Source organism: Miniopterus schreibersii (genome assembly GCF_964146895.1).
Source record: "Miniopterus schreibersii genome assembly, chromosome: 21".
NCBI classification, from domain to species: domain Eukaryota; kingdom Metazoa; phylum Chordata; class Mammalia; order Chiroptera; family Miniopteridae; genus Miniopterus; species Miniopterus schreibersii.
This window is the reverse complement of record NC_138123.1, coordinates 11,691,233-11,718,456: the sequence shown is the minus strand read 5'-3', so window position 1 is coordinate 11,718,456 and position 27,224 is coordinate 11,691,233. Positions and strand designations below refer to the sequence as shown.

The 27,224-nt window shown below is 51.8% G+C and overlaps 1 protein-coding gene across 2 annotated transcripts; it reads right to left on the bottom strand.

The window, feature by feature from the left end:
* Window positions 1-84: 84 nt before the first annotated feature.
* URB2 (URB2 ribosome biogenesis homolog) lies at window positions 85-27,218 on the bottom strand. 2 transcript variants are annotated; one of them, XM_081124108.1, is made up of 10 exons: window positions 27,006-27,218; window positions 25,054-25,192; window positions 22,827-23,003; window positions 17,817-21,135; window positions 14,993-15,153; window positions 13,084-13,194; window positions 11,162-11,404; window positions 8,461-8,548; window positions 5,466-5,605; window positions 85-1,869 (listed from the first exon to the last, which is right to left on the bottom strand). In XM_081124108.1, exons 2-10 carry the CDS (start codon window positions 25,177-25,179, stop codon window positions 1,672-1,674), a joined length of 4,563 nt encoding a protein of 1,520 aa, XP_080980234.1. In that variant the 5' UTR covers window positions 25,180-25,192; window positions 27,006-27,218; the 3' UTR covers window positions 85-1,671. The 2 variants fall into 2 exon arrangements, with proteins under 2 accessions (XP_080980234.1, XP_080980235.1); XM_081124109.1 differs by having other exon boundaries at window positions 26,932-27,020.
* Window positions 27,219-27,224: the final 6 nt, after the last annotated feature.

Here is a 27,224-nt window from a genome sequence, read left to right as displayed (position 1 = left end):
GGCTATTTCTCTTAGGTAGCCAAACAATCCATTGTGTATTATCTGCTCCAAACACATGTGCTCAGTGCTTGGACAAGTAGTGTAAAAAAAGCCTTTTATTTAGAGATGATCCTCCAAATAACTTAAGTTGACATTTTTACTAAAAGGGGGGTGTGGAGAGAATGCCAAAACAAATTCCACAAAGATCGTAAGAAGAAAAGCAAACGTCCCAACTAAGAAACAGGCTAACACTACATAAGGAGCGTGATTACACAACATAATTTATATAATAAAAAACGGCAAATATAAAAAACGTGTGTAAGTGCCCTGGCCGGGTGGCTCGGTTGGTTGGAGCGGCTTCCTATAAAGCATAAGGAGGCGACTGATTGATGTTTCTCTCTCTCTAAAAATCCATAAAAACGTATCCTTGGGTGAAGATTAAAAAAAAATTTAAAAGAAAATGTATAATCTAGTAAGTAAAGAAATTCAAAACCAAGTATCATTTTGCCATCAAGGAAACATAAAACAAAGAAAATCGGTAACATTAAAGTTGATTCACTAGTGGGAAAATAAATTAGTATACTCTTTGGAGGGCAAGTTGGCAACATTTATATAAATCCTTAAAAACTGACAGGGTTTTCTGACCACCAAGGTAACTTATGGTTACTCATCCTGTATCCAGCTACAAGCCCCGGCTGTGGAGGGAAATTAGAAAGATCCTGTCATCTAACCCCGGGGGGTTCATGACATGAAACAGCTACAGCTGTTCAAGGGAATACTACGCAGCCACTAAGAAAGCATGTCAGATGCCTTTACAGACTCAAAGATGTTCTTGAACTTTTACACAGGGGGAAAAAGTTAGGTGACTAGAACAAAAAAAATTGCATTTATGATCCAACTTGGCAACTACATACATATGTGTGTCCATCAAAGGGACAAAACAGTCCTCCGAGGAGGGCACACAGGCTGTGTAGGCCGCTGAAACGCATTGTTTTATAAATTTTTCCCCCTTTAAATACATAAATTTTTTTTTCCAGTTTTATTTTCTGAGGTTGCTATAATGAAATACATGGCTTAGATAATAAAAAAGTAATTAAGAGCATTTCTTAGAATAGCAAAAAAACACTCTACAACAGGCTCCCAGAGCTGCAGCAGGACAAACAGGAGGAGGGAGCAGGCCGTTCACCGGCAGGTTCAGAGGGACAGCCGGCCCAGGGCGGCCCCGCAGCTCACACTGAGCCTCGAGGCTCCGGCTTTCCCAGATCCATCGGAAGGTAGACCCAGAAAAAGTGGCATTTCAACACTTCCCATGTTACTTGAGAAATAGAAAAGGCAGAGATATTTAAATAGGACTTAACTAATAACATACCCATGCACCAACTAAAAAAACAAGTTCTGCACAGTTCCTGGCAGAGGGCGGCACCCAGGCAAGAACCACATCAGGAGTGACCACAAGAGGGGCTCAGCAATTTTTGACTGAATTCATCTCGTGGTAAGGTGTATTTTCAGGATTCTATTGCAGTACTTACTTCATAAAAAGATACGTTAAAAAATACTCAGTGTTGAAAACATGGCTGTAAAATACGGTATGAATATTAAATAATCCCAAAGGGTTTCCACGTCTTTCGTGCTGAGTAGAAGGCGTGAGCCTTTCCCTCTCCGGGTCGCTCGGACGGCCTCTGGGGTGCGGCCTCAGGCGGTGTACCTCCTCTCCCCCTCGTGTTTCCCCTTGTGGTACTTCACATAGTCGCTGTACAGCTCCTTAAACACGTCCCGGACTCCGGGCGGCAGTGAGGCCCGGAGGAACTGGATGTCGGACTCGGTGCAGAGGTCCAAGATGAGGAAGATGCCCTCCTGCAGGTGGCCTTTCACCGCCGGGTACAAGGTGACCTGGGAAAGGACACATCCTTCCGTGAGGGCGAAGGGGCAGGGGCCAGGCCCTCGGAGACCTGACAGGGAATTCCAACGTCTGCCTCCAACTGGAGAAAAGATATCCCCTTGCAAGTATCATTCTGCACACACCTTACATCATTGGATCTTCACACCTTACAAGTTTATGTTTTGGGGAAATAGAAGCCAACTCAAGTGAACAAAAACCTGGAATAACACATCACGGGGTAGCCTGGCCGGTGTGGCTCAGCTGGTTGGGCACCGTCCCAGGCACTAAGAGGTCGCCGGTTCTATTCCAGGTCGGGGCACATGCCTGGGCTGTGGGCTCGATCCCCAGTAGGGAATGTGCAGGAGGCAGCAGATCAATGTTTCCCTCTCTCCCTCTCCCTTCCTCTCTCTCTAAAAATCAATAAAAACATATTAAAAAAAACAAAACATCATAGGGATAGCTCTGAATAAATAAACACAGGATTCCTATGTGTTTACCAGGGGCATTAAAAACTGGACTCTACGTTTACAAATCATAGTAAGAGCCGCCTGCACATTGTGTTAAATTCTTCCACGTGTGCAATCACACCAGAAGCGGTGTTTACTCCTCGACTGAGCCCACCTACCCCCGGAGCAGGGCGGCCGGGTGAACAGGCCAGGAGCAGGCAGGCTCTGACACTGTCCAAACATCGCTGCCAGGCCTGCATTAGCAACTAGATCACATTAGACCACCCAGTATCACATGTGATTTGATTACCACTTAATGGATATTTCAGCAATAGCACAAGGGGCCCTAAATTCCTAACTGCCCCGAGTAGTTGGATTGGTCCCTGTGCCTAAAGGACCGATTTCTTTCCTGAGATTCTGGGTTAACTGAAATCTGCAGCCCGGCAGGGGCCTGGGCAGTCCAGCTCTGACACGGCCGTCTTGGATATCACGCACAAACTTTCAGATCAGAGATTCAGACTAATAGCCAGACGAAAGGCCAGGAGAGCAGGCCCCACGTGCCATCTGGGACAGCTGCTCAGGTTCCAGCTGAACCTGGCGCTGAGCAGGGTCTGAATAGCCCAGGAGTGGAAAACAAAAGCAGCCGAAAGGTCCCAGCTGGGAGGCCTGGGATGCGGCTGCATTTTTACTAATGTTCTGATGACCTACAAGAGGTCACCTGCAAACCACAAGGCCTCTCTGCAAACCACAGCTTCCCCGAGGAGGTGTCTTATTAACTGGGAGGAGTCTGAGTCGCCACGGCAACCACTGGGAGGCAGATTCCTAAAGAGGCCGTTTGTGTCTGTCACTGAAAGGATGCTATTCTTCAAAGTCATGATCATTTTCACATGATCGTTCGAAAAAACCGTGACAGGTGATCATCTTAAATTGCACTGTTTTATAAATAGAAACACTCCAGACAGGGAGGAGCACTGCCTTGTCTGTGGATTCCACAGTCAGGCACCGGGAGGCAAAGAAAAAAATAAAACAAAGGACAAACGAAAAAACAAAAAAGTCCTCAATCTTACTAGTGGGGGCTTTTTAACTTGACTGCTCACTCGTTCATGCAGCCATCACACACTAAGCAAATAATTCCACTTCCAAAGGCCAAAGGGGCGAAGGGACTTGGGCAGTGGCAGAGCTGAGGCCTGAAGCCACGCTCGTCACTATCCGTTTGCGTGGATGATGCTGCGTCACCGGCGTGGCCCAGAGCAGAGAGCTCCGCCGGGCAACAGGGGGCCGGAGGTGTCAAACCCACACGGCCATCGCATCTCTGTGTTTCAGGCGATTTATTTACAAAACAAGAGAAAAAAGTCAATTTCTACGACACTGAGATCACTGCCCAATAGATGAAAACAGCTCAGCGGTTTAAGAGAACCTTGGGCGGGATGAACAGCACAAACCACTGCTCTAAGTTCTCATCGGGGGACAGCTGTAAATCTGATCTGCGAGTAAAAGAGAAAAGTGACCCTAAAGGAATTCCCTGCCTTGCCTGCACCGTGACGCACGGCTGCATGGAGGGACCGAGATCTGCAGGAGTCGCTGCTGGTTCCAAACGACACGGTCCCACCAGGTCATCTGTTCCTACTGCTGACAGACCTGCACCCACGCCCACTCCACAGAAACACGGGGGAGTGCAAAGGAGGATTCCTTAGCTGTGCTTTCTGTCCAGCAGCAATTAATCTCAAACATGTCTGTCTGGTCCAGAGAGATTCATGGCTGTCTCAGCGGAAGGCTCCAATGCATATGGCATATTTTCTGCATTACTAAATTGAAAAACAAACGAGAGAGAAAACACAGGCTCTCCTGCCAATGGACTCTGGGATACTAAAGTCTTAGATAATTCCCAAGGCCTTTGGGCTTTCCGGATTAAAAATTAAAAAATAACTGATAAGCATAAATTAGACACAAATGAGGCCAGAACACCAGAGACCTTTCATAACGTAAATCTCAGAGTAATAATCAATGACTTCAGGGTTCGAATTCGTGCCTCCCTTCTTGACCCTTAGTTACGTGATATCACTGTGTCTCTTTCTTCAGCGAAACAGAAAATCATGTCAGCTTTTTCTTCAGCAAACGCCTACGTACTAATGACTCGAGGGCTTGGGAAATATCAAGATTCTATAAAAATGGTAAATAACTCCAAGGAAATCAGACTCTAAGCCCACATCTCATTCAAGGGCTATAGGAAGGGTCCTGGCTTGCTGCCCCAGTGCTTACACACACCGGGCCTGGTGGGGACCAAGCTCGCACCCGCGGGCCAGGCTGCCTTGCACAGTGTGGCCCCTGCCCACCACCCGCCCAGTGCCCAGGCATGACAGGCATCTCCACTGGCTGAGGTGAGCGGGGCCAGTGGGTCTGCAATTACTTAGTGGTGACGGACTCCTCCTGAGCAGCGTCAGGAGGAACCTGAAGCCACCAATGTTTGTGAGGCTGTCCTCTGGTCAGCCTAACGGCCCCTGAAGATGCGGCATCTCCAGCGTCACGGGTTCACTGGTGGTTGTAACACTGTTCCGCTGGTGTAGCCACCATGTCATCCACTCTGAGGGCCTGAGCACGGCTGAGCCACATGCACACCGGACCCCATGGGTACAGATCAGTGAACTCCTGCTGCCGAGGGGCCCAGGACGCACCAAGAAGCCTGGTCCCGTGAGAGCGCCCATCCTTGAACCCGGACAGCATTTCACCTCCCTGATTATTCAAGAGACTAGAGACTCTTGAAGAGGCCCCGAGGTTCGTGCTGGGCAAGGAGGAGACCTAACATACCCTGGCCGGTTTGGATCAGTGATTAGAGCGTCACCCCTCAGACTGAAGGGTCCTGGGTTCGATTCTGACAAGGGCAGGGACCTCAGCTGCAGATTCCATTGGGTGAGGAATTTTAAAAAAAAAAAAAAGAGAGAGAGAGAGACCTAACGGTTACTGAGGGCCTTCCACATAGCAGAGCTGCAGCCCCTTGGACATCACTTGGTCTAGTCCTGCAGGGGTGGGGCCCACACCCCGGGGCGTGCGGGACACCTGCCAGGACAGGATGGGCGGGCCCAAAACGGCGCTTGCCGCTTTGGTCGGGAAGCTACAGAGGACTCCGGGTGGGAGCGCTGGGGACAGGCCCCGAGTTCACTTACCTTCTGCACCTCGGTCACGAACTGGGCCACCATGAACGGAGAGAACACCGTGAAGTCCTCGGCCTGAGCGGCGATGTGGCTGCACATTCTCTCCACCAGGCGCGCGCACCCCAGGACCGCCGGCAGGTCGTCTGCGCCCCCTGCGCAGCAGAGGTTCCAGACCCGTTAGTTCAAGACCAGGAGCTTTGGCTCTCCTACTTTATACTTAAACCTTCCGTTTCCCCCCACACTCTTTAAACAGCTTATTTTGCAGACGGAATGAGGGAGACACAATGTGTCTGAATGTTTATCTACATAACAAAGGGAAGAACACTTAAAATACTCAAGAGTCAGGGTTGTTTTTCTAAGTCTGTGAGAATAACCGAGATTTTTAGGATGAAATCTAGGACAGCTGTTGTACTTAAAAAGGAGATAAAACTGGTTTTTGACATCCTATAACCTTAAAGATAAGATGGCCTAATTATGTCGTTGTCTCCTTATGTTTCAGAAATTGTGTAGGACTTTTCTTTTACAGGCAGATATGTACATACATATATAACATACGTATGTCTTCCCAGACTTGCTTCTGATTCCTAGTTCTTTCCACCGTAAGGTGCGAGGGCCATCCAGACCCTCCTGAACAAACCCCCTAACAACTGCAACAGGTCAAGAGCTCCATCAAGACTCCTAAGGCGTTAGCCACAGCCCAGGTCACCGGCTCCCGGGGCCGGCGCAACGGAGCCCAGGTGGGAGCCCAGGTGGGAGCCCGGCACAGGCCAGAGCACCTGCCCCGCTTTCACCACTCACCAGATACACCCACTTCCATAAATTCTAGAAAATGCAAACAGATACAGTGACGATCAGACCAGTGGGTGCCTGGCGTCCAAGGGGGACGCACTGCAAGAGGACGCCTTCGGGGACGAGGCAGACATTCTGTATTTGACTTGGGGGAGGTGTCCTGCATGCAGTCGCCTATCGGAGTGCATCTAGCTGTCTACTTCACGTCCACGCAGTTTTACTCCTCTATCATGCCTTAATAAACCTGGTTTTCGGAATGTACGACGTCTTTCTTAAGACTTTGATTGCGCATACGAGCATCTTGTGTTCGTGCCATTTTTCTAGATCAATGAAATTATGTAAATTGTTAACATCCGCTGGCTACTTAAAGCGGGCGTGCACTCCCGTGCGGCACTTTAACACGTAATACACGCGGCTGCTTCTCTCCTTGGAGACCGCTCAGCCTACACATGCAGCTGGCAGCACGGCGCGACTTAATGCGCGGTTATTACAGGGTGCAGCAGATACCCACCGGAAGAGAGCGAGTGGTTACAATTCTCCTCGGTCAGGCCACTGACACTCCAGAGGACCGAGTCTTGGCAGATGGGAGACGACTGAGCTGCACCAACGTGAAGGCAGCAGAGCCCCGTAGCACAGAGCCCCGCACGTGCAACGTGCCCCTGCGTCCCCTCGGAACAAAGGACACACGTTCGACGACACGCAGGACACGCCTGTGGCCGGGTGGGACCAGGGCTCCGCGCCATTGCCTGGTGAGCTGGGACCGGGGCTCCCCTGCGCCGGGTCTCCCACCTCCTGTCAAGCAGCCCACACGAGCCAGAGCAGGGCTTCCTCCCTGCTGAGCTCAGCCGTGACCTCAGCGGCCTCGACACGGAGCTGTAGCTGGCCACCACCAGCCGGCCGAGGCTAACGGGGCCTGGAACCCGCTTCCCAATCCTGCTCCTAATATATTCACAGTATCGCATCGAGGCGTCCTCTGCACCAGGCACGGGAGAAAGCCAAACACCCTCCCGTGCAATCCCCAACTAATCCCCAAACCGGGCGGAATAATGTGGGAATTATAGGGCAGTGTAGGCTATACCCTTTCCCTCTCCTCAAAAGTTAGTTGGTTTAAGTAGTTACGGCTCACATCTACAAGTCTGTACCTATCAAACTGACGCACACTGGGGGGGAGGAGTTAAGAGCTGCTCATGTATTTCTAGTCAGTCCAGAGCCACGGCCCAGGGTCTCCCCTGACGCCAAGTTGACTTACACGCCCCTCCTTTGAGGCCCCAGGGCTCCGGCCGCACACCCTCTCCCTGCGCTTCGCACAGCGTCGGGCATGAGGCTGGGCCGCGCCACGCCACACAAATTAGAAACAGCGCAATACAGACAGCCTCGCTTTATATGCAAATTTTTAACGAATGAGCATCCATCCCCAAGTTAGAAATTTAGCAGGAATCAACAAACTTCAAGGCTGGAAAACAAGCTGTACGTATAATTTATGCTCCCGCCGTGTGGCAGCCTGCTTCCCTGGTAAACACACAGGACTTGGCCAAGACGGGCCGGAACAATGAAATGAGGAGGGACTTGCCCCTCTTATAAAATGAGATAGGCCCATCCTGCCCCTTCCTTTGTCATCTCCCCATTAGAATGGAAGTGCTTGAGGCCAAGAATGGAACTGCAGTCGCTCTTATATCCCCTTTATATGAGCGTAAATATTTCCTGAACCTAGATACTATTTTTCCCCACCCAGAAAAAGAACTATCTCGATTAGGACCTATCAAACACATTCGCTGTTCTGATATAGTAAACACTGTGACAGTTTGAAATTGCTTTAAAAATAGTTTCCAGCCCTGGCAGGTTTTCTCAGCGGTTAGAGCGTCGGCCCTCAGACTGAAGGGCCTCAGGTTCGATTCCAGCCAAGGACACGAACCTGGGTTGCAGGCTCGATCCCCAGGCCCAGCTGGGGCGCACGCGGGAGGCAACCAATCAGTGTGGCTCTCACATCACTGTCTCTCTCTCTCTCTCACCGCTGTCCACTCTCTCTGAAAAGCAATGGAAAAAATACCCTCGGGTGAAGATTTAAAAAAAAAAAAAATTATTTTGAGTATGCATTTGATGGTCTGAATATTTCTCTTAAACTCAACTGGGTGGTTTTATTTTCAGTAACATATGTGGCCGGAGACACCGCAAAAGGAACGCATCTGAAACCGTGCAGCTGATGCGGTGACCGAATTACCTTTCTCTTTCTGCCGTCCTTCCTGCACGACTGAAATCACCAACCTGTGAAAGCAGCTCAAAAAAGAAGGGATGGCTTTCAGCATTACCTGTGGTAAAAACAGACGAAAGAAGATGAAAATATAAAAGTAATTGTTATTTCAGCCTCTCTTTAAAGGAGCTCATGGTTTCCTCCCTAACCTCACCTATCGGGACGCTCAGAGCAGTTGTGGCGGCTTCTTTTGCCCGGACTTTCTGGGGAACTGCTCACCCACCTGCCTTACTCAACTCTTAACATTTAAGGTCTGAGGCAGGGCTCCCACGCTGCAGGACGTTAGGACCCAATGGGGCAATCCTAGTTCAGAATGTGCTAGATCTGTCTCCTACTGTAAGCTATTAAATAATAAAAGGAACAATAGCCAATGTATTTAAATGTAACTGGCACTGGCCCAGCCAGGCCTGGCCCACCGGCTGAGCATCAACCTAGCATCCAGGAGATCCAGGTTCGATTCCCAGTCAGGGCACAGGCCTGGGTTGTGGGCTCGATCCCCAGTCGGGGGGGTGCAGGAGGCAGCCGGTCAATGACTCTCTCATCACCGATGCTTCTATCCCTCTCTCCCTCTCCCTTCCTCTCTCTGAAATCAATAAAGATATGTTAAATAAATAAATATAACTGGCACTGGAAAAATAGATTACATAAAGCAAATCCATTTAAAATAAGTATCAAAACTTCTCATTTTTTAGTGATGAAAAGAGCTGGCTGGGACTTGATCTTGGAAAGTAACATGAACATTATAAAACATGCCTCTCTTATACTCGACCCCCCTTAGGTCATGATCAGAACAACACACTGTCTCATAAAGCAGCCACAAACAAGCCACATGTGGCTACTTATCAATTAAAATTCAGTTCCTAGTCATATAGTTCCTAGACTTCATTTCAATTGGTCAAGACACACGTGGCCAGTGGTCACCGTGCTACATGGCGCAAATGCAGAACGTGCCCACCACGATGACCATCCCGCCCACAGCACTGCTCTAACTCTTAGAAAGAACAAACAATAAATCCAGTGTCGGAATTCTTTCCTTGGGGCTAACTTATCCAACCAGATTCATAACATCGCATTCTCTCCATCAAGTTATCTGCTCTTGCACTGTGTTCAGAAAGAGGTTATTTTTGCACAAGTTTCCAGAGCTCCCTCAGATCTAAGGACCTGTGAATCCTCTGCTATCATAGGATTAAAATGCACAAATCCAGGGCCAGGATATCTGAGTTCACAGTCTGGCGTAATAGGTGCTCTTGGACAGATCACCCAACCTTTCTGTGCCTGTTTCCACATCTGCAGAAATAACCAGTCGTGAGAAGGAAATAGCTACAACAGCTAAAGTGCTTAGAGCAGCACCAGCTGCCGATCACCCGGCTCGGTGCTCTGCTGGGGCCCCTGGGTTCACTTCGTGTGTCCATCCCATTAGCGTTTGCCTAAGCAGACGCCAGCCCGGTGCTTTCATCAACTCAGACGGAGTACGCACACAGCCAACACTGACCATGCGCTTCACGGGGCCCCGCCTCCCCTCTCTGCCCCACGGGCAACCTGAGGGTGAGCAGCTGCCATTAGTGGCGTCACCCCTTACTGCAGTTCCACGCCATTGTTCTTGTCAGCTCTCATTCAAGCCTCCTGCTGCTGAACGGCGTTTGTTACTGGTCTTGCAGGCCTGCACAGCTGACGCGACTTTCCTCGGCCGCGTGAAATCCCACGTCTTCCGCGGGAACCGCGATTTCAGTTTGTAATTGATGCTACCGCATTTACACGGGATGGTCGCGTAAAACCCTAACAGTCCGCAGAGAGACGTAACAACAAAGACGCGGACAACACAGGCAGGGCCAGAGGCACGTGTTAAGTGAGGAAGACACTGGCGCGGGGCCCAGGATCATGCCCGCTTAGTTTGCCAGAGAATGAACGTCTGAAAAACTGCACCGCTAGCAGGTCTCTAACCTCAGAACATTAAAACTCTTAACCCGTGTGAACGTGCCTGTGGCTACGGGTCTCCACCCTGGCGTACAAGCCCCCTGCACCCCGTGTGCGGAGGAGGCGCAGTGAGAACATGGGCCGGAGAAATCCAGTCTAGAACCTGAGACTTAGACTTAGCTGGAGGACATTGGCCGAATCATTTAGCTGCCCTGAGCCTCTGTTTCTTTTCAGTGAAATGGGATGACCACCTACTGCTTAAATTTGCTGTGGCAGTGAAATGGGACACACAGCAAATGCTCAATGCTGGAATCTTCTCTATGAGGCATATGTTTCTAGCATCAATTTAATTTAAAAGGCAACATATAAAGAACTGGAATTCAGGATGCCTTGCTCTCTCTACCCATCTGAACGACACACCCAAGAAGAAAGCTAAGCAAGTGAGTGGCATTTAAATACGTGACCTGCAGAAACAGAGTAAATTCTAATGAGCTTCCTTACATAGCAAGACCACAACCATTGTTCAGTGGCAGATCCAACAAAGAAAAACTCACTCCAACAGCCCAACAGGAAGGTCAGCGCTTCTGTGCCTGGGAAGCCACTCCGGGGCCCTGCAAACTACTGGGACAACTGTTTACTTAGCAAATCATTTTATTTATTTATCCTGCAATAGTGAAGTTTTAATACCTGCCTTTCTGGAGACAAAAACCACCCTGCTAACAAAGAAAAGGCCGCCGGGCCCCTGGCCCCTGCTCACCTTCGGGTGACACTGCAGGACTGCGAAGAGCACGTTGTGCACCCTGGAGAAGATGCTCCCATACTCAAGGGGCCTCAGGTGGTCCAAGGGGACGGTCAGCAGGATGCTGAAGGCCAGGCTGACGTGGTGCGGGTTTCTGATGGCCTCCTCCCCCTGCCGCAGCAGCAGGGCCAGCACGTCCAAAATGGGCTCAACCACCGCCAAGGGCACAGGCTGCTCCTGACACGCCTCTCGGTTTTGCAGCTACAGGACAAGAAGGAATAAAGGGAAGAAAATGAAGGCGGTTCTCCGAAGACGCGACGCAAAAACCGAAGCAGACACAGGTCAGAGCTGAAGTGACGTAAGGAAGGATGTCCAAAGTCCCAGCTGCACCCGTGTGGCCAGTGGGCAGTCTGAAGACACAAGGAGGCAAGCGCCCCGTCTCCAAGGCCGACCACCATGGACCTGGTCATTCCGGCCACACCTCCTGTTGGACTCATCTACATGACAAGTAATTTCTTATCCGAGCTGATTTATCCAGTTTCTCAAAAAAATAAAACTTCACATCGGACACGCAACGATATCTTCCCAAAAAGACCATTAGTTCTGCACGTCTATAAACGTCCCTTGTTACATTTCCTAACAATCAGCGCTAGTTAAAGACGTTCAGTTATTGTTGTAGAGCAGAGAGAACAGACTCGAGATGAGGGGTGGCTCAGTCTCCCCCAGATGACCGTGTGACCTGCGACCCCCCTCCCTGCGCGGCCATCGGTAAAGCGCCTCTGCCGAGGCCCCCAGGGCCTGTCTCTCACAAGGCTCACCTTCTCCTGGGCGCTCGAGCTGCGTTAACTCCGTGCTTTGCCCTTGAGCTTTATCTACGCCATTTCTAGCCTGGTGTCTGTATCAGAGCAGACCTGCCGCGCACACAGTCACCGCTGCTCGTGAGCCACTCGACCGCTCTTCTCCCACTCTGCCTGCCCCCCAACACACTCACTCCTCCCCCTGGTGCCACACACACTGGGGAGATGGGATTCGTCTATGGGGGCAGATTCCCAGGAAAACCACAAAGCAACAAAACTGAAGAACAAAAGAGAACAGTAAGCCCCTCCTTCAGCCCCTCTGCCCTAGCAGATGCTGCCCCAGGGCATTCTCTCCGCTGCACCAGCCCACGTTAAGGCATTAGGGCGGGACCTACGGTAGAGCCGATGCTGATCTTTCGAACCGAAGTGCGATACTGACACCAGACTCCAGGGGACAGGGACACTGAGAGTCCCTACGTGAAGTCAGCTCTTGTTCGAGGGAAACAAAAAGTCCTGCGACCCCTGCGCACGTCACCAGGTGCCAGAGCACAATGGGCGGGACTGTAACGGCCATCTATCTGCAACATTACTATACCATTCCGTGAAGCCGTGTAGTCTCGCTGTATTGCAGACTTTAATCGCACTCACACACACACACACACACCCTACAATGAACGGATGCACTGACCCGGCCACTACATTTTGCGGGGACAAAGCGAGCTCCAGAATTCCTTCTCATCTCACCTCATTTAAAGAGGCGTCCACAGCAGCCTCGACGGTCACCACGGCCCTTCCATTGCCTCCCGTCGGGAGGGGCCTGGCCCAGCCCAGCGGAGGCAGTGGCCCTGCACCCCAGGAAGAAGTTACAACCAGAGCTGATGAGTGACCTCCTGGATGTTAATGCCATTAAAACCAACACTGTCGCCCAGCATAAAAAAGCAAATGCTTCCTAATGCTCCTCAAGGCCCCCTCACACCTCCTCTACACCCACACCTACGAAGACCTCCACACGTGCAGACAGGCAAAAGGCAGCACACGCCCGGGCGGAAAAGCACCCAGCTTGCAGCCATGGTCAGCCCCTGAACACTGTGCACAAAACCAGGGAAGGGCAGGCGGGAAGGGGGGTCGAGGTGCAGCACCCACCGTCAGGGCCGTGAGTATCTGGGGGCTCGCCCGCCAGAACAGACTCGCTTTCTCTCCGCTCAACGGGCAGTTCAGCAGCAGCTTGATCAGTGTAACAGCCGACAAAATAGCCTAAGGAAAAAAAGAGAAAAGACTTAGCAGAAATCACCCAGCCTCTCAGAAGGCCAGCTTGGGGAGAGGCGGTCACTGGTGCTCAAGTCACAGAGCCCGTTAGAGCCCAGGTGTCGGGGGCGTGGGCAAGACCCGCTGGGTGAAGCCCCGGGGTGAGGCTCTTTCTGCCACCAAACAGGGTCTAAATGACTAAGATGAGCAGAACTGGGGCAAAGACAGGTTTTTTCAACAGCATCTCACTAAACCAACATGTGTGAGTCTGGACGGCCACAGACGGAGACAGCAACCTAACTACAGACTCCGTCCGGTCAAGATAGTGTCGGGAGGAAGCCGCTGCAAGAACTGCAGGTGCTTACGGATAAGAGGAGGGGCCAGAAGGAAACACAAAGTAAACAACCTGCTTACAGGTGATGGTTTTAAACCATGAGATGGGAACTATGCGGGAAGGGGACTAACTTTACTGAGCGCCCGTGTCAGTGAGCGTCTGACCATGCTGGGCATTTTACCCCATCAATTTCAGACGAGCACCAGCCCCTCTCCCTCCCCTAACACGGCAAACCCACAGCCCACACATGCCCCTCTGACTCCCTGACACCACACCCCCCTGTGCACACTGCCCCCCACCCGCTGCCCCGCCCTCCCCCACCCACCTTCGGGATGTGTCCACGTGCCGAGGACTGCCCGCTGGCACCTCCCCTGCCCGCCACCTTCTCATGTAAACGCGCCTTCTGCTGACTGTGCTGTGCCCACACCACCCTCCTCCTCTCCAGAGCAACGTGCCCCAGCTCCAGCCACCCCACCCAAACCCTTTCCATCTCTAAACGCTGGGCTCGCGTCTCACCACCTCCTCCGGGACTCTTCTCTGACTACCCGGCTGCTTTGAACAGGAATTTAGGGCTTGCATTTCCTTGGCTGGCTGAAGGGAAGCCCAGAGGCCTTCTCAAAGCCAGGGATCGAGCATGCTGCGGACACACACAGGGAAACTTCCAGAGGTGGCCCAGTGCTGCAGGTGACGGAGCAGCCAGCCCTGGTCCAGCCCGGCCTCGAGCGCACATAGAGGAGGCGTTGCGGTCCCTCTGCTGCCCGACTCTAACCTAAAGTACCCTCTCCAGCTCCCCTCCCCCCACAAATCAAAGTCCAATCCCTGCGCTGACTATAATCCAGAGTCAAGAAGCCACTTGGGAGGCAGAGAAAGTTCAGGACCAGAAAACCTGGCCTGTAATTCGGGCCCCGTGACAGCTGGCTCTGTGGTCTTCTTCCTCCTGTGCAGAGGACATGTGACCGGCCCAGCGCTCAGGCCACTCCGAGGCCGAACGCCAGCATGTGGGCTCCACGCAGAGGCCCCAACACGGGACAGCCAGGGGCAAGGCGGGGCTTTATCGGCAGCCGCCGAATGAATGAAGGCGCATGAAGGCAGCCTGCTCACCTGAGTGATTCTCAGACGGGATCCGGGCCATTGGCCAAACAAGTAAAAACTTTCAAAAGGTACGATGGGAAAGGTCTTAAGGATGGGCAGGATTTAGCTTTCTACGCATCTACACGTGACACTGAGCATGTAACATTGAGTATGTAACACTTAGTATTTAACATCGTAAGAGCACAGCTGTTACTGGGAAAAGCTCCCCCCGGAAACACAAGGTCTCCAGGAGCCAGAGCTGCCTCCGTAAGCTCCCTCTCTGCCTCGAGCCTCTGTTGGTGTGTGAGTCCGGCTTTAGGGGTGACACAGCACCTTACGTTTTCCCGTTTGAGCTAACACCACCAGTGCGCCTGCCAGGTGAGGGAGGAAAGGGCAACCCACCGGCTGGTCTGCTCTCCACGCGTTCCTGACGTCCAGCCCTTGGAGAATATGATGCACCATCATCCTGAAGTCCTCTGTCGTCCCGGCCTCTAGCATGTGGGAAAGCAAGGCTCCCAAGTGAGGCTCGATAGTCTGAATTACCTGAGCCGGGATTGCAGGATCTGTGTGGAATACGGGATAGACAAGGGGAGGCGAGATGAATTAGAGCAGCCACTGAAAGCCACCGCTCGGGGGCATGGGAATGCTCCCAGGGCAGGGCACCAACAGCCCCAGCCTGGGGCCTCCCTCCCGGTGCAGAGAGGAGCCTGGGGGGGGGGGGGGGGAGAATTCTCTTATTAAAGCAGCAGGGTTACAGGGGTGTGCTGGTACTTTTAAACAGATGGGCATATTAAATAGATGAAAACAAGCCTAGGCTTCTGGGGGCTGCCTGGTGTAGTCCGCCAGCTATCTCTCACTCAAGGCAGGAGACCCTCCCAGTGTCCCTAGGTCCCCTGCCCCACGGGGACCCATAACAGAGCCCAAAGTTAGGACATTCAAGGCCCTTTACAATCTGGCCCCAGCTCATCCTTCCAGCCATGTCTCAGCCATCAGACCATTGCACGTCACCAGGCACCTTCCTATGTCCCCTCCTTCCCTACGAAGTACAGCACTGAGGGCGGAGGGAACAAAGCTGTGAGAGATCTGGGTCCCTGTCTCCCGCAAGCTGTAAGACCCCAGACTCATGACCTTTCTGAGCCTCAATTCCCTCACCAGTGAAATGGGCACAACAGCAGCAGCTGCTACCGGAGGGCCTGCAGAGTGTCGACCACGCGGAAGGCTTGGCGTTAGCGCACCTGCCATCTCCACGCCCCCCACCCCCGCCCGGCCTCCTGGCCGCCCGAGGCCACCGCTTACTCAGGTTCTGCCTGCACATACGCGCTCAGCCTCTAGCCCCACGGTCCCGGCAACCTCACAGCATTCCTCATCCTGTCACTTCCATAATCTGTATAAATATCTGTTTACTAAATTAATCAGATAAATCAATACTTCATCTCCAAATAGTATATAGTTCCACATGTATAGGAAACATTTTTTAAAATGATGGTTTTTGTAACTGAATTAAGGAGGTCTATTCTACTGACATTTTTTTTTAAATGTTTTTTTTATTGGTTTTAGAGAGCAGAAGGGAGAGAGAGAGAAACATCGATGAGAGAGAACCATTGATCAGCAGCCTCCTGGGATCTACTGTCATCTTTATGAGTAAAACAGCTGAATCACCCTAGGACGCCGGCGGCCCATCAGTCGTTCACAGCCACCTTAACACTCCCTCTCTCCGCCCAAAGCCTTGGGCTTCTCCTCACTTGGCATTTCTCCCAGACCTTTAACCACTCGGGTCCCTTTCCTAGACCGAGTCAAGCAGCACAGGGGTGAGGCCTGGACCCAGAGGTAACATCCAGCCATGCTCCGCGGGGGCAGAGGGGCGGCTCGCTTTGCATTCGGACCACCCTGACTGAGGCTCCATCCTGAGGTCAGCGGCACGAGTCCAGGGAAACAGAGTCAGGACACAGAGCCCACCTCGACAAGCGAAGCTGAAGGGACACACGAGAACTCCGTATTCTGTTTAACAAAGGGGCACGGGGCCAGGGCTCAGACCACCAACTGCCATTTCTCAGCCCGCTCACTTAGGCGCTGTAACAAGTGTTAATAAAAGTAAATCTTAGCCTCTACCGGGAAGGTGAACACCAATCCCTGAGAGTAGCTGGCAGAGTAAGATCAAACGTGCTACACCACAGCCGCCCAGTGGAGCCACAACCAAGGCAGGGAGACAACTGTAGCGCTGTTCAGGCCTCAACACCTCAGTTCTGGCGCCGGCCCAGGCGCCCGCCGCTTTACTCCCCACAAGGCCCCATTTAACACTTTCGGATCTGAGCTCGCTTGTGGCTCCTCCTGGCCCATCACAGCCTCTCCCCTGGGAAGCAGAGGGGTTGGCATGGGTTCTGAGGGTCAGGCCGGCGGACGGACTCCCTAACCTCCCCTCAAAGATCATCCTAACTGGCCTCAGCCCCCAGTAACAACCCAAAGGAAAAGAAACACACGCTAGCTGTGGAATGTGGCGTGTGCCACCTTGAACCAGATGGGGATGAAATCTGCCCCATAAACCTTTGACCAGGGGGACAGACACATGGAATCCTCATGCACGAGGACACTGGCTAGCTCTGTGGTCCTGTGACACCCCCTAGATCACTGCGGTGTCTCGGTCTGAGCCAATTAGCACCCATGGTGCCGATGACAGTCGGTACCACACTGAAACCTAGGGGGCTGAGGTGCTGCCCCCAAGGAATTTTATGAGGTTCCCTATATAAACTAAGTCACTGTCATTTTTCGAAAGTTGGCAGATTTTGTATAGTTCTTAGGTCAACTGCTGGCACTGAGGATCTGATACAAAGAGCCTACTAATAAGAATGAAATGATCTTTGTTGACCATCCAGGGCCAGGACAGATAAAAGCTGACAAGACAAGCAGAGATTTCAAAACTATACACTAGAACTATCTCCAAAATAAGTGAAGGCCCGGGTGCTAAACAACAGACCTAGAAGGCTACGTGCCTGGGAAACACAGGGAACCTGGGAGGTGAGGGCTGACGGGAGCAGAGGACGCAGACTGGAAGGAAAGGCCTGGGAGAGGCGGGAGGGAGGCTTTCTCCCTGCTCTCGAGGTGGACCTTTCGAAACGAGCGCCTGTTCCTACGAGGGAGGGACAGCAACTCACCTTGAGGGCGGGGCCGTTTCGCTAGCTTTCATCAAAAGCTCTAGAATACAGAATTAGCTCGAGAGAAAACATCTTACCTGCGAGAACCCTTCTCACGGAGTGAAACATGGCGGTAAAAACAGAATCCTCCTTGGGGTGCAGCTCTGGGGCCAAAAGGAAGAGCGTTAAAAACTGCACGGCGGCCTGGAAAGACCGGGCGTCTCTGGCCAGAGCCGGCAACTCCGCCAGCACCTGAGAGTAAACGCTCTGGTAGAGGGCAGGGTGGGAGAGCCGCGGCGCGCCCGTCACGGGAGGAGTGTCCGTGCCCCCCGGCCCGGGGTGCTGGCCCACGTCCGCCTCCAGGAGCGTGCTGACCGAGGAGAGGAAGGCGGGCGGCAGGCGGCCCCGGGCCCCGCGAGCCACGTGCTGGAGCTCGGCGCCCGCCTGCAGCACCGCCTGCTGCAGCAGCCCCCGCAGGGCCTCGGGGGCGTCCGGCTGCTGCTTCCGCTCCCTGACGAAAGGCCCCAGGACCTGGCACAACTTGGTCAAAGACACCAGGAGGAGCTGCTGGCCCAGAGGAGTCTGATTTTTCAACTGTTTGCCTGAGGCTGCTTCGGGGTACCCTTTGCACCTTGAGAGGAACGAGACGATTTTCCCAAAATTGAGCACCAGGCTGAGCTTCACCTGGATGAGCATCTGCATCAGCTGTTCCAGGAACGTCCCCAGGACCTGGAGGAATTCCAGCCAGGAGGGGTCGTCCCTGTCAGTGAGGAGCCCGCGGCTGGCTCTGAACAACGAGGTCAGCACGATTTCAAAGATATCACTGACGTGCAGGACCTTGAGCACCGAGCGGGCACATCTCCCCCTTTGCAGGTAACCCAGGAGCTGGTAGCAGGTCGTCAGAAACTTCAGGGCCAGGGCGGGGGAGCAGGAGCTCCCCAGCCTGGCGAGGGCCGCGCAGAGCAGCAGCAGGAACCCGCGCACGTGGTAGGGGGCCGCGAGGCTGTCCAGCTGCAGAGCAGAGGCGACCTCCAAGAGCCCCAGGAGAACCTCTAACTGCGATTCCTCCAGCTGAACGGGGAAGTCGCGCTTGACCAAGGAGAGTAAGTTCTGGGCAACGTCTCCTCTTGGTTCTGCGCCCTCAGGGCCGACTTTGGCAAACCTGGTTTCCCAGTGAGCCACATCCACGGGGTCCCCTTCAAACAGCCAGGGCAGCTGCTGACGGAGGAGCCCCGGGTCGCTCCGGGCACACAGAGCGCCGGCGCACCTCCGGGTGAGGCCCACGAGGAAGGCGGCGTGGAGGGGCTGCATTTCTGGGAAGAGAGGGCTCTGGAGCACGGCCTTGGATATTCCTTCGAGCGTGATGTCTGGCTCTTCATCTGCTGAGCCCTCCTGGGCTTTGCTCGCGGGCAGAGTTCTCAGCAGGACGCTGGCCAGGTATCTCACATCATCCGGACCAAGGTAGGGTAGTAAGACCGTGAGATTCGACACGATCAGATGCCAGTGTGCCACAGGGTACGTGGCCGCGCTCACTGTCCCCGCCTGGCCGTCCCAGGAAGCGGCCGTCCCCCGCGTCAGGCTCTCTCTGCCAGAACCGAGAATGTAGGCAGCAGCCTCCCTCAGCATCCGGAGGGCGTCTTCCGACTGGACGCCCACGTGCAGTAAAGCCCTTTTCATCCTGTTCAGGTGGAGCTGCTCCAAGCAGTACCTGCCGACAGAGGGGACCTGAGCCGTGATCTTCTCTATCTTCTTCCAGTGGCGTGTTTCTACGCCTGGGAGCAGCGAAGGGAGGTGCGAGACCTCCAGGGCGGCGCCTGCGGGGGCCCCAGACGCGGTGTGATACTGGCTGCAGTTTAAACTGAGCACGGTGTCCACCTGGGCCCAGGTGTGCGAGAGCAGCAGGGCCGCGTCGCTGACCTTCTGTCGCCACAGCGGCGGCTCTGGGCCCGGGGCGTCCAGGAGGAGGCCCAGCAGGGGCCTCAGCAGCTCTCGGAGCATCCTCTCCATGGCGCCCTGCATCCGCCTGACGACCGGCAGGGGCGTCCCGCTGTCCGGGCTGCGCATGTTGAACAAGATGCAGTGCAGCAGTGAGCTCAGGGACAGCGACTTCCAGGCCATGTCCGCATCGCCCCGCAAGTGAGGCAAGACCAGGGACTGGAACTTCTCCAGCACGAGGGACCACGTGTCCAAGATCTGACTGGGAGGCAACTCCAGGAGGCACTCGCACAGCGCGGTGGAGGGGCCCGCGGCCAGCACCGGCTGCCTCAGCGCCTCGGCGGCCGGGCGACAGATCACCCCCAGAATCTCCTCAAACAGCCGCGGCACCTGTCGGAGTTTGACGTACGTCTGGAAGAGAGTGTGAACAAGGGCCTCCTGGGCCTTCTTGGTTCGAAACTCCGTGACGTCCGCGTCGATCCAAGCTGAAGCCAACAGGTCGTCCAGGTCTGGCTCCAGGATCAGATGGTTCAGCGACATCAAAACCCGGAGGCAGCGGAACCAGGAGGGCACGGACGCCTGCGAATGGTTCATCAGCAGCCCGGCCACCCGGCGGTAGAAGCGGAACTGAGCCTCTCCGTGCCGGATCCTGTCGGCCGCAATGTTGTAGATGTTGTTGCTGGCCACGGAGTTGAGCAGCTGCTCCACAACCAGCAGTTCTGTGGTCCAGTCCGACGCGGACAGGGCTTGTGCCGGCCCCTCCGGCAGCTGTGCAATCCGCAAGCAGCCGAACAGCCTGGGGAGCACCTGGAAGCAGAGCAGCTGATCTCCCTCCTTGAAGTAAGAGTCTAGAAAGAGCTTGTACAGCAAGGCCACCGAGCCGGCCACAACGGCAGCGTGAAGGGGCGGCTCGCAGTAGCCAGCCTCCACCAGCTTGGCGATCACAGTGTCCGTGGGCGCTAGAAGGTTCTTCATGGCCCCCACCTTCGTGTCACCCTGCGGCTGGTCCAAGAGCTCCTCTTTGTAGGACGAGAGCAGCTCGGGCTGAAAAGCTCCACCTCGGAGCACAGCCTCGATCTGAGTCCTGAGGTCCCGGCTGAGCGCCGGCCGCAGCTGGCCCTGGCCGGCCTGCGTCCACGTGCCCCCCAAGAGTAGGTGCCTGAGGACCAGGCAGGGCTGGAGCAGACGCCCAGTCACCTCTCCAAAGGCTCGCCTTGGGTTGACCTGCTGCTGCTGGATCACGAGGTAATGGCCAAGGGCCAGGTGAATGACCTCGAACAACAGGGCCACCACGGCTCCTTCTGGCTGCCTGCAGGCCGACCAGCACAGCTGGCTCAGCAAGGCCACTATCAGCTCCTGTCGGGCCGTGTAGATGACAGCAAGGGCGGGCGTCGAGAGGATGCCCCGGCAGCAGCTGAGCACGGCACAGATATTTCTTTGGGATCCCGAAAGAGAGAACTCAGCTATTCTCTCATTTATGATCTGAGCAGGAAGAAAGAAAACTCATTACTGACCCTAAACCCACACACATACACAAGAAATACAAAAGAACCCATCAACTCACTCCTTGCCCTCATCTTGATAAAAAAAGCAATTATATCATCTACCTGAACTTGAACCTGTTTTAATTCCTTCACACGTCAACATAAATTTGGAAAAGGGGGCAGAGCAGTGCCTTCGTAGATCTGCTGTCCCCTTTTAAAGAGCTGGGTTTTACAGGCTTAAACTACAAAGACCCTCAACCTGCGATTCAGCTCAGGTACTACAGGCCGGTTGACCGTGGCCTTCGGTTGCGATCCTGTAGCCCAAATTAAATTTTTGTAGTCCGTGATGCTGTTTCTATTTTTAAAGCAAAAGCAACAGGCACTCTTGAAAGAGGAAAGAAAGTGTCTTCAGTTACTACGTATTGTGCAGCAAACCCAGAGTGTACTGCTTCCAAAATTCTGAAACCCACAAACACCAGAATTGGGGAGGGCTTGGGCAGATTCCAAAATTCACTCATGGGCTAAGTGACGTGCTCCCGGCCTTACAGCATCTGGGAATCAAATTTATCCTGGGTGCTAAGCTGTCAGTAGCCCAATGACAGGGGTGATTAATTCCATTCAAGTAACTGCTGGCTCTGGAAAAGCTGAAACAAAAATGTCAAATACTTAAATGCCAACGCACTGCTACAGTGATCTCTAAATACTTCTGAGCACACAACTCATCTGCAACTGTTTCCCACACTTATACCCAGGTGAGGATAATTTACTTACACACTGAGTGCATGTACTACAGAATTAATATTTTATATATAATTATAAAACACACATAAATATTAAAATATGACTTTTTTTCAAACATACAGAGACTTTGTAAGGTTTTCTTCCCATTCTCCCAAAGGACCACTCAGAATAACCCATTTGAGTGGTGACCAGTCTATTATTCTAAAACGTGACGTACAAGTTAGAACGTAATTTCAAGAACCACTAAAGCCTATGCACCGTCGGGCGGCTCGATTAATCCTTCTGTCAGCAGCCTTCCCCGGTTTCCGCTTTTTTCCTCCACACACGAGGGCGAGAGAGTGAGGTGAAGAGCACAGGCTGAGCAACGAGGCAGCCTGTGCCTCTTACCGGCTGTGTGGCTTTCAGCAGGTTACTTAACCTCTCTGAGCCTGGCACATACAACGTGCTTGTTATTTGTGCTTTTTATTGTCACCAGCTACTCTCGGAGTATTTTCAAACACTCGGTTTTGACAACGGAGTTCATAATTCTGATCCAAGGCTTCAAAAAAATCACTTTGAGACAAGAATCTGAGGAAATAATTCCTACCCAGATTTTGGCCTCTGATCTCCCTTCAAGCAGATGGGAAGGTGGGGTAGGGGGATCACAGAGTCGCATCATTTGCTAGCAATCTTTTACAATTAAAAAGGCATTCATCAACCGCTTCGTCAAACAGCTCTAAGCCTTTCCTGAACATTAAATAACAAAGTCCTCAGCACAGTGCAGAGCATACAATACGCATTCAATAGATACCAGTCATTACTGTCATTCTAGTATTATTTCCTTCCCCCCTCCCTTGACATTTCCTGCACCTTCATATAATTAACCCTAAAACAAATAAGCCTCCAGCACTGACCGGAAACCAGCAGGGATGCGGGTGACACACACGGGACAACAGGAGAAACCCTCACCTTGGCCAGGGAAATCTGAAGGTTAACTGTCTTCCCACTCTTGAGGAGGTTCTGTAGTTTCCTGCTGTGCAGAACGCTGTCTATATAGATCCAGAGCCTCTCAACAATGTCTTCCTTCAGTTCAAGCTTTTTCTTATAAAATGAAACGAGTGACTGTCTTGCCCAATCAAGTAATACCTAAATTTGGAAAAATAAGTGATTTTATTTACCGAGGGAAGAAAACACTGGACATTGACAGAGACGTTCCACGTAACAACCAAATCCAGCTGCCGGGGAGAAAACTCTCCTTTAAAACCCACCTTTGGGCCGTCGCCGGTGTGGCCCAGTGGTTAGAGCGTCGGCCCACACACCAAAGGGTCATGGGTTCGATTCCCAGCCAAGGGCACGTACCTGGGTTGCAGGTTCGATCCCGGGCCCTGGTTGGGATATGTACGGGGGGTAACCAATTGATGTCTGTCTGTCTGTCTCTCTCTCACCCCCTTCCTCCCTCCCTTCCACTCTCCCTAAAAAATCAATGGACAAAAATATCCTCAGGTGAGGATTCACAAAAAAATAAAAATAATAAAACGCACCTTTGGTAATATTATATTACATAAATGTCCTCATGCCTTAAAATGGTTACTATTAAAAAATAAAAACAATTATGTCTTCATACGAGGCCAATAAAAAGTTTCCAGTGAAACTCGAGCAGTTTCTCCTCCTGTCTCTACGTAGTGATGCTAAACGTCTACAGTTAGAAGCACAACAGGTGCTCAGAATGGCCACCAAACGAAGTGAAACTGCAGAGTTAAAAGGCAGGGGTTTGTGTTCTGGCTTCCCACGCTGCCTGCAGCTTGGCCTCTAAACCCACTTACCGCATCAGAAGACACACACCCAGTCTTCTGTAAAAGAAGGCACAGGTGCTTTATGAAAAGCAGGGTTGGACGTGCGTAATCCCCATGACTGTGACACGTTTCCTTATTTGTGAGCGTGAGGCAAGGTGGTGAGGCCCCAGCTCACGATACCAGAACTGTCAATGACAGCACGAACGGCGACGGGCGCCGAAAGGAAAATAACCTTGCAGGATACAGGGAGCAGGGACCTTAGGCCTTGATCAAATGGCCGGCCGTGACCTTGAAAGAGAAAATGGAATCTCATCGTCTGCAACAGTGTGGACGGACCCAGAGGGTATTGTGCTAAGTGAAATAAGTCAGGCAGAGAAAGGCAAATACCGTATGATTTCACTTCTATGTGGACTCTAAAGAGCAAAATAAACGATGAAACAGACTCATAGATTCAGAGAACAAAGCGGTGGCTGCCAGAGGGGAGGGCAGCTGGGGAGCTGAGACACCGGGTGAAAAAGGTGAAGGTGTTAAGAAATACAAACTGGTAGATACAGAATAGTAAAGGAGATGTAAACACCACCATAGGAAACACACAGTCCATAATATTGGAATAACTGTGTGTGGTGCCAGGTATATACTTGGAATATCGGGAGGGGGATTACTTTGTAAATTATAGGGTTGTCTAACCACTATGATATATGCCTGAAACTAGCATAAAATAATACCGAATGTCAACGGTAATTGAAAAATAAAATTTTTAAAACGCCGGCCATAACTTCCCCTTTCATCTCCCCGCGTGTAGCACTTGTCAGGTGGCTGTCAAGCTGCCAAGAAGCTCAGGTGCGGCCAGTGTTAGAAACTACTAGATATGCTACTGTTACCTCATCAGCACGTTAGCAGGTGTAATCCGTCTCCGACACATTTCGTGCTGGCTTCTTTAATACTAGCATATGGGTGTACGTGAACCCAATCTCATGAGCTCATCTAAATACACTTAGCCAAATAAGACTGAGACATGTTAGCAAAGAGCAATGTCTTCCTTGGTCCCTAATCCATTTCCGGAATGACTTAATATAAACACTACAGCTTCTCTACTTCCCAACTCATCAAATTCCAAAGGTGTTTAACAAAGTTCCAACAAGCAGTTGCACATGAAACGTCACTTCGGATTTACAAACTAACGGAGCTCCCAACACACTCAGAACCTAGCTTCTGTAACCTAAATCCCAGTTTGCTCACTGATGCACATACTTAATTTGGAACACGAGAGAGGTTTCCAAACCTAAGAGAGATTCTAACCAAGGTTTTGCAACAGAGAAAGTTTGTTAATGAAACATCAACATGCAATCTACATAAATAATCATTAGGTTATAAAAAAAATGTACGTTTCACATTAAACTTACCTGCTCTTTATTTGGAAGAATGCACTGGTGGGAAATCCAAGCAAAGTGAGCTAGCTTTAGTTTATCTTCCCAGGAAGTTGTCTTGCTTTTAAGCTTAAAGGAAATGCCCGAATAAACAGCGGCCATTGCTACACTTTATCTACAATATAACGCAATGAAAAAAATTACATTAAGGTCAAGCTCAACAGGCACCGGAAAATAAATGTTACATATCTTATTGTCTACAAAATACATATATATATATTCCTTCAATGAATTAAGACACATCAACAGAATTGTTGGGCACAAACCTATATATAAGTTGCTAGGACACAAGAATTTTCAGGAGGAAATTCAGACAAAAGCAGGCAGAAGATGGATTACACACATAGGTACGAGTATTCCTGTGATCGCATCCTCAAAGGTAAGTGTGTGTGAATTCAACTGGGCAAAACTCAGTGATCAAATTACCTGTGAAGGAAGATTCACTCACACATGGTTTTAGGATGAAAAAGTTTTTGTACAAATCTCCTAAAATAGTCTATGGATCATGTATCAAAAACAGCTCCATTAAGTAGTTCAAAGAGCTATTGATTTCTCTCTGAAATCAATAGGTATATTTTTAAAATAATAAATAAATAGCAGTATTTAGAGAAAGTAATATCCCTTCCAGTGAAAAGGAAATATAGTATAAACCTGGTCCCAATGGGAGTCCTGTTATTTCAACTGCAACAGTAACTTCCCACTATAACTTTATTTGTAAATGTATAAATTTACAAAGACACATTGCTTCCAAACTCTACAAAGTACAGCTACACGATTAAGACTGTATATACAGAATACAATAAAGTCATGAACAAAGAAGAAAAGCAAACATACCAACCACCTATAATTCTACATAACTGAGGTAAATGTAGCTTTGACGTTCCTAAAAGTCATAGTAAAAAGGGGAAACTTTCATCTGATTAAGCCATTTTCATCATATGAAAATACACGTCATTTCTTCAAGAGAAAATTTTTCATGATACTTAATACTGAAATAAAATTATAGTAAATAAAAAAAATTGGACAACTGAAACACCAAAAAAAAAAAATCATACTCTCATAATTCTAATATATAACTGTCAAAGCTAAAGAATTTCCAGCTGGATCACTTGCACTTTTAAATCTATCGGCCCTGAAATCCTATAGACTTGCCTTCAGAACTTGCAGGGTGCCCTGGCTGGTTTCGCTGGGTGCTTAGAGCCTTGGCATGCGGACAGAAGGGTCCCGGGGCTGGGTTGCAGCCAAGGGCAAGTACCGCGTTTGCAGGCTCAGTCCCCGCGAGCGCGTGCGGGACGCAGCCAATGGATGTGTCTCTCACATGATGTTTCTCTCCCCACCCCACCCTCTCTCTGAAAAAGCAGTGGAAAAACATATCCTCGGGTGAGGATTTAAAAAAAACAACAACACAAAAAAACTCACGGAATGAGCAAACAGCGGCTGAAGGACACTTACACTGAGCATGGTCTCCTTCACTCAACTACAGAGAACAGAACAGCCCAGCGCTGTCATTCTCGTGTGTTGTCAAAATGCCCAACGCCTAACAACTACTTAGAAGTAAGTTCACTATCTTGTAGCCATCGCCACAGCTACAAAGTACTTAAAAAGTGTTTGCAGGACTGGCTACAAAGACGCCCAGGCACCCTTCGGGAATCTGCCGAGTTCCGCTCCGGGCGCCCTCCAGGGGTCTTAGCAGGGGCGCGCACAGCCCGTGCAGCCCCCCCCCCCCCCCCCGTTATTTCCCAGGCAAAAGCCCCGAACCTCGCCGAGGAGCGAGCCCAGAGGGCTCTCGCCCCTCGCTCAACCCCGGGAGGGCCGGGCGCGGGCCGGACGGTCGCCCCCGGGGAACGAGCTCACCTCGGGGATCACTCCGGGTAGGGGGTCGGGGCCACGGGCGGGGGCGCACGGCCGTCCCCAGGCTGGGTGCTCACCTCCTGGTCGACCCCGGGTAGGGGCCAACCTGTCCGCGGCCCCCAGGTAAGGGGCTGCCCTCCAGCGGCGCGCGGCGGGCGGGCACGGAGGGCAGTCCGCAGGTTGGGGAGCTCACCCCGGGGCGGCGGAGCGCGGCGGCGGCTAGTCGGGGCTCCCGGGCTGCCCACCACGTGGGACCGGCCCCCGCGCTCCTTCCGCCCGACGGCGGCGGCGCGGGG

Coding starts and splice junctions, on each gene's coding strand:
- URB2 (XM_081124108.1), bottom strand. CDS start 25,179: ATGGCCGCTGTTTATTCGGGCATTTCCTTTAAGCTTAAAAGCAAGACA. Junction 11,405..13,083: donor AGATACTCACGGCCCTGACG/GTGGGTGCTGCA, acceptor CTTGTCCTGTAG/CTGCAAAACCGAGAGGCGTG. Junction 8,549..11,161: donor TCCTGCAGTGTCACCCGAAG/GTGAGCAGGGGC, acceptor TTTTTACCACAG/GTAATGCTGAAAGCCATCCC.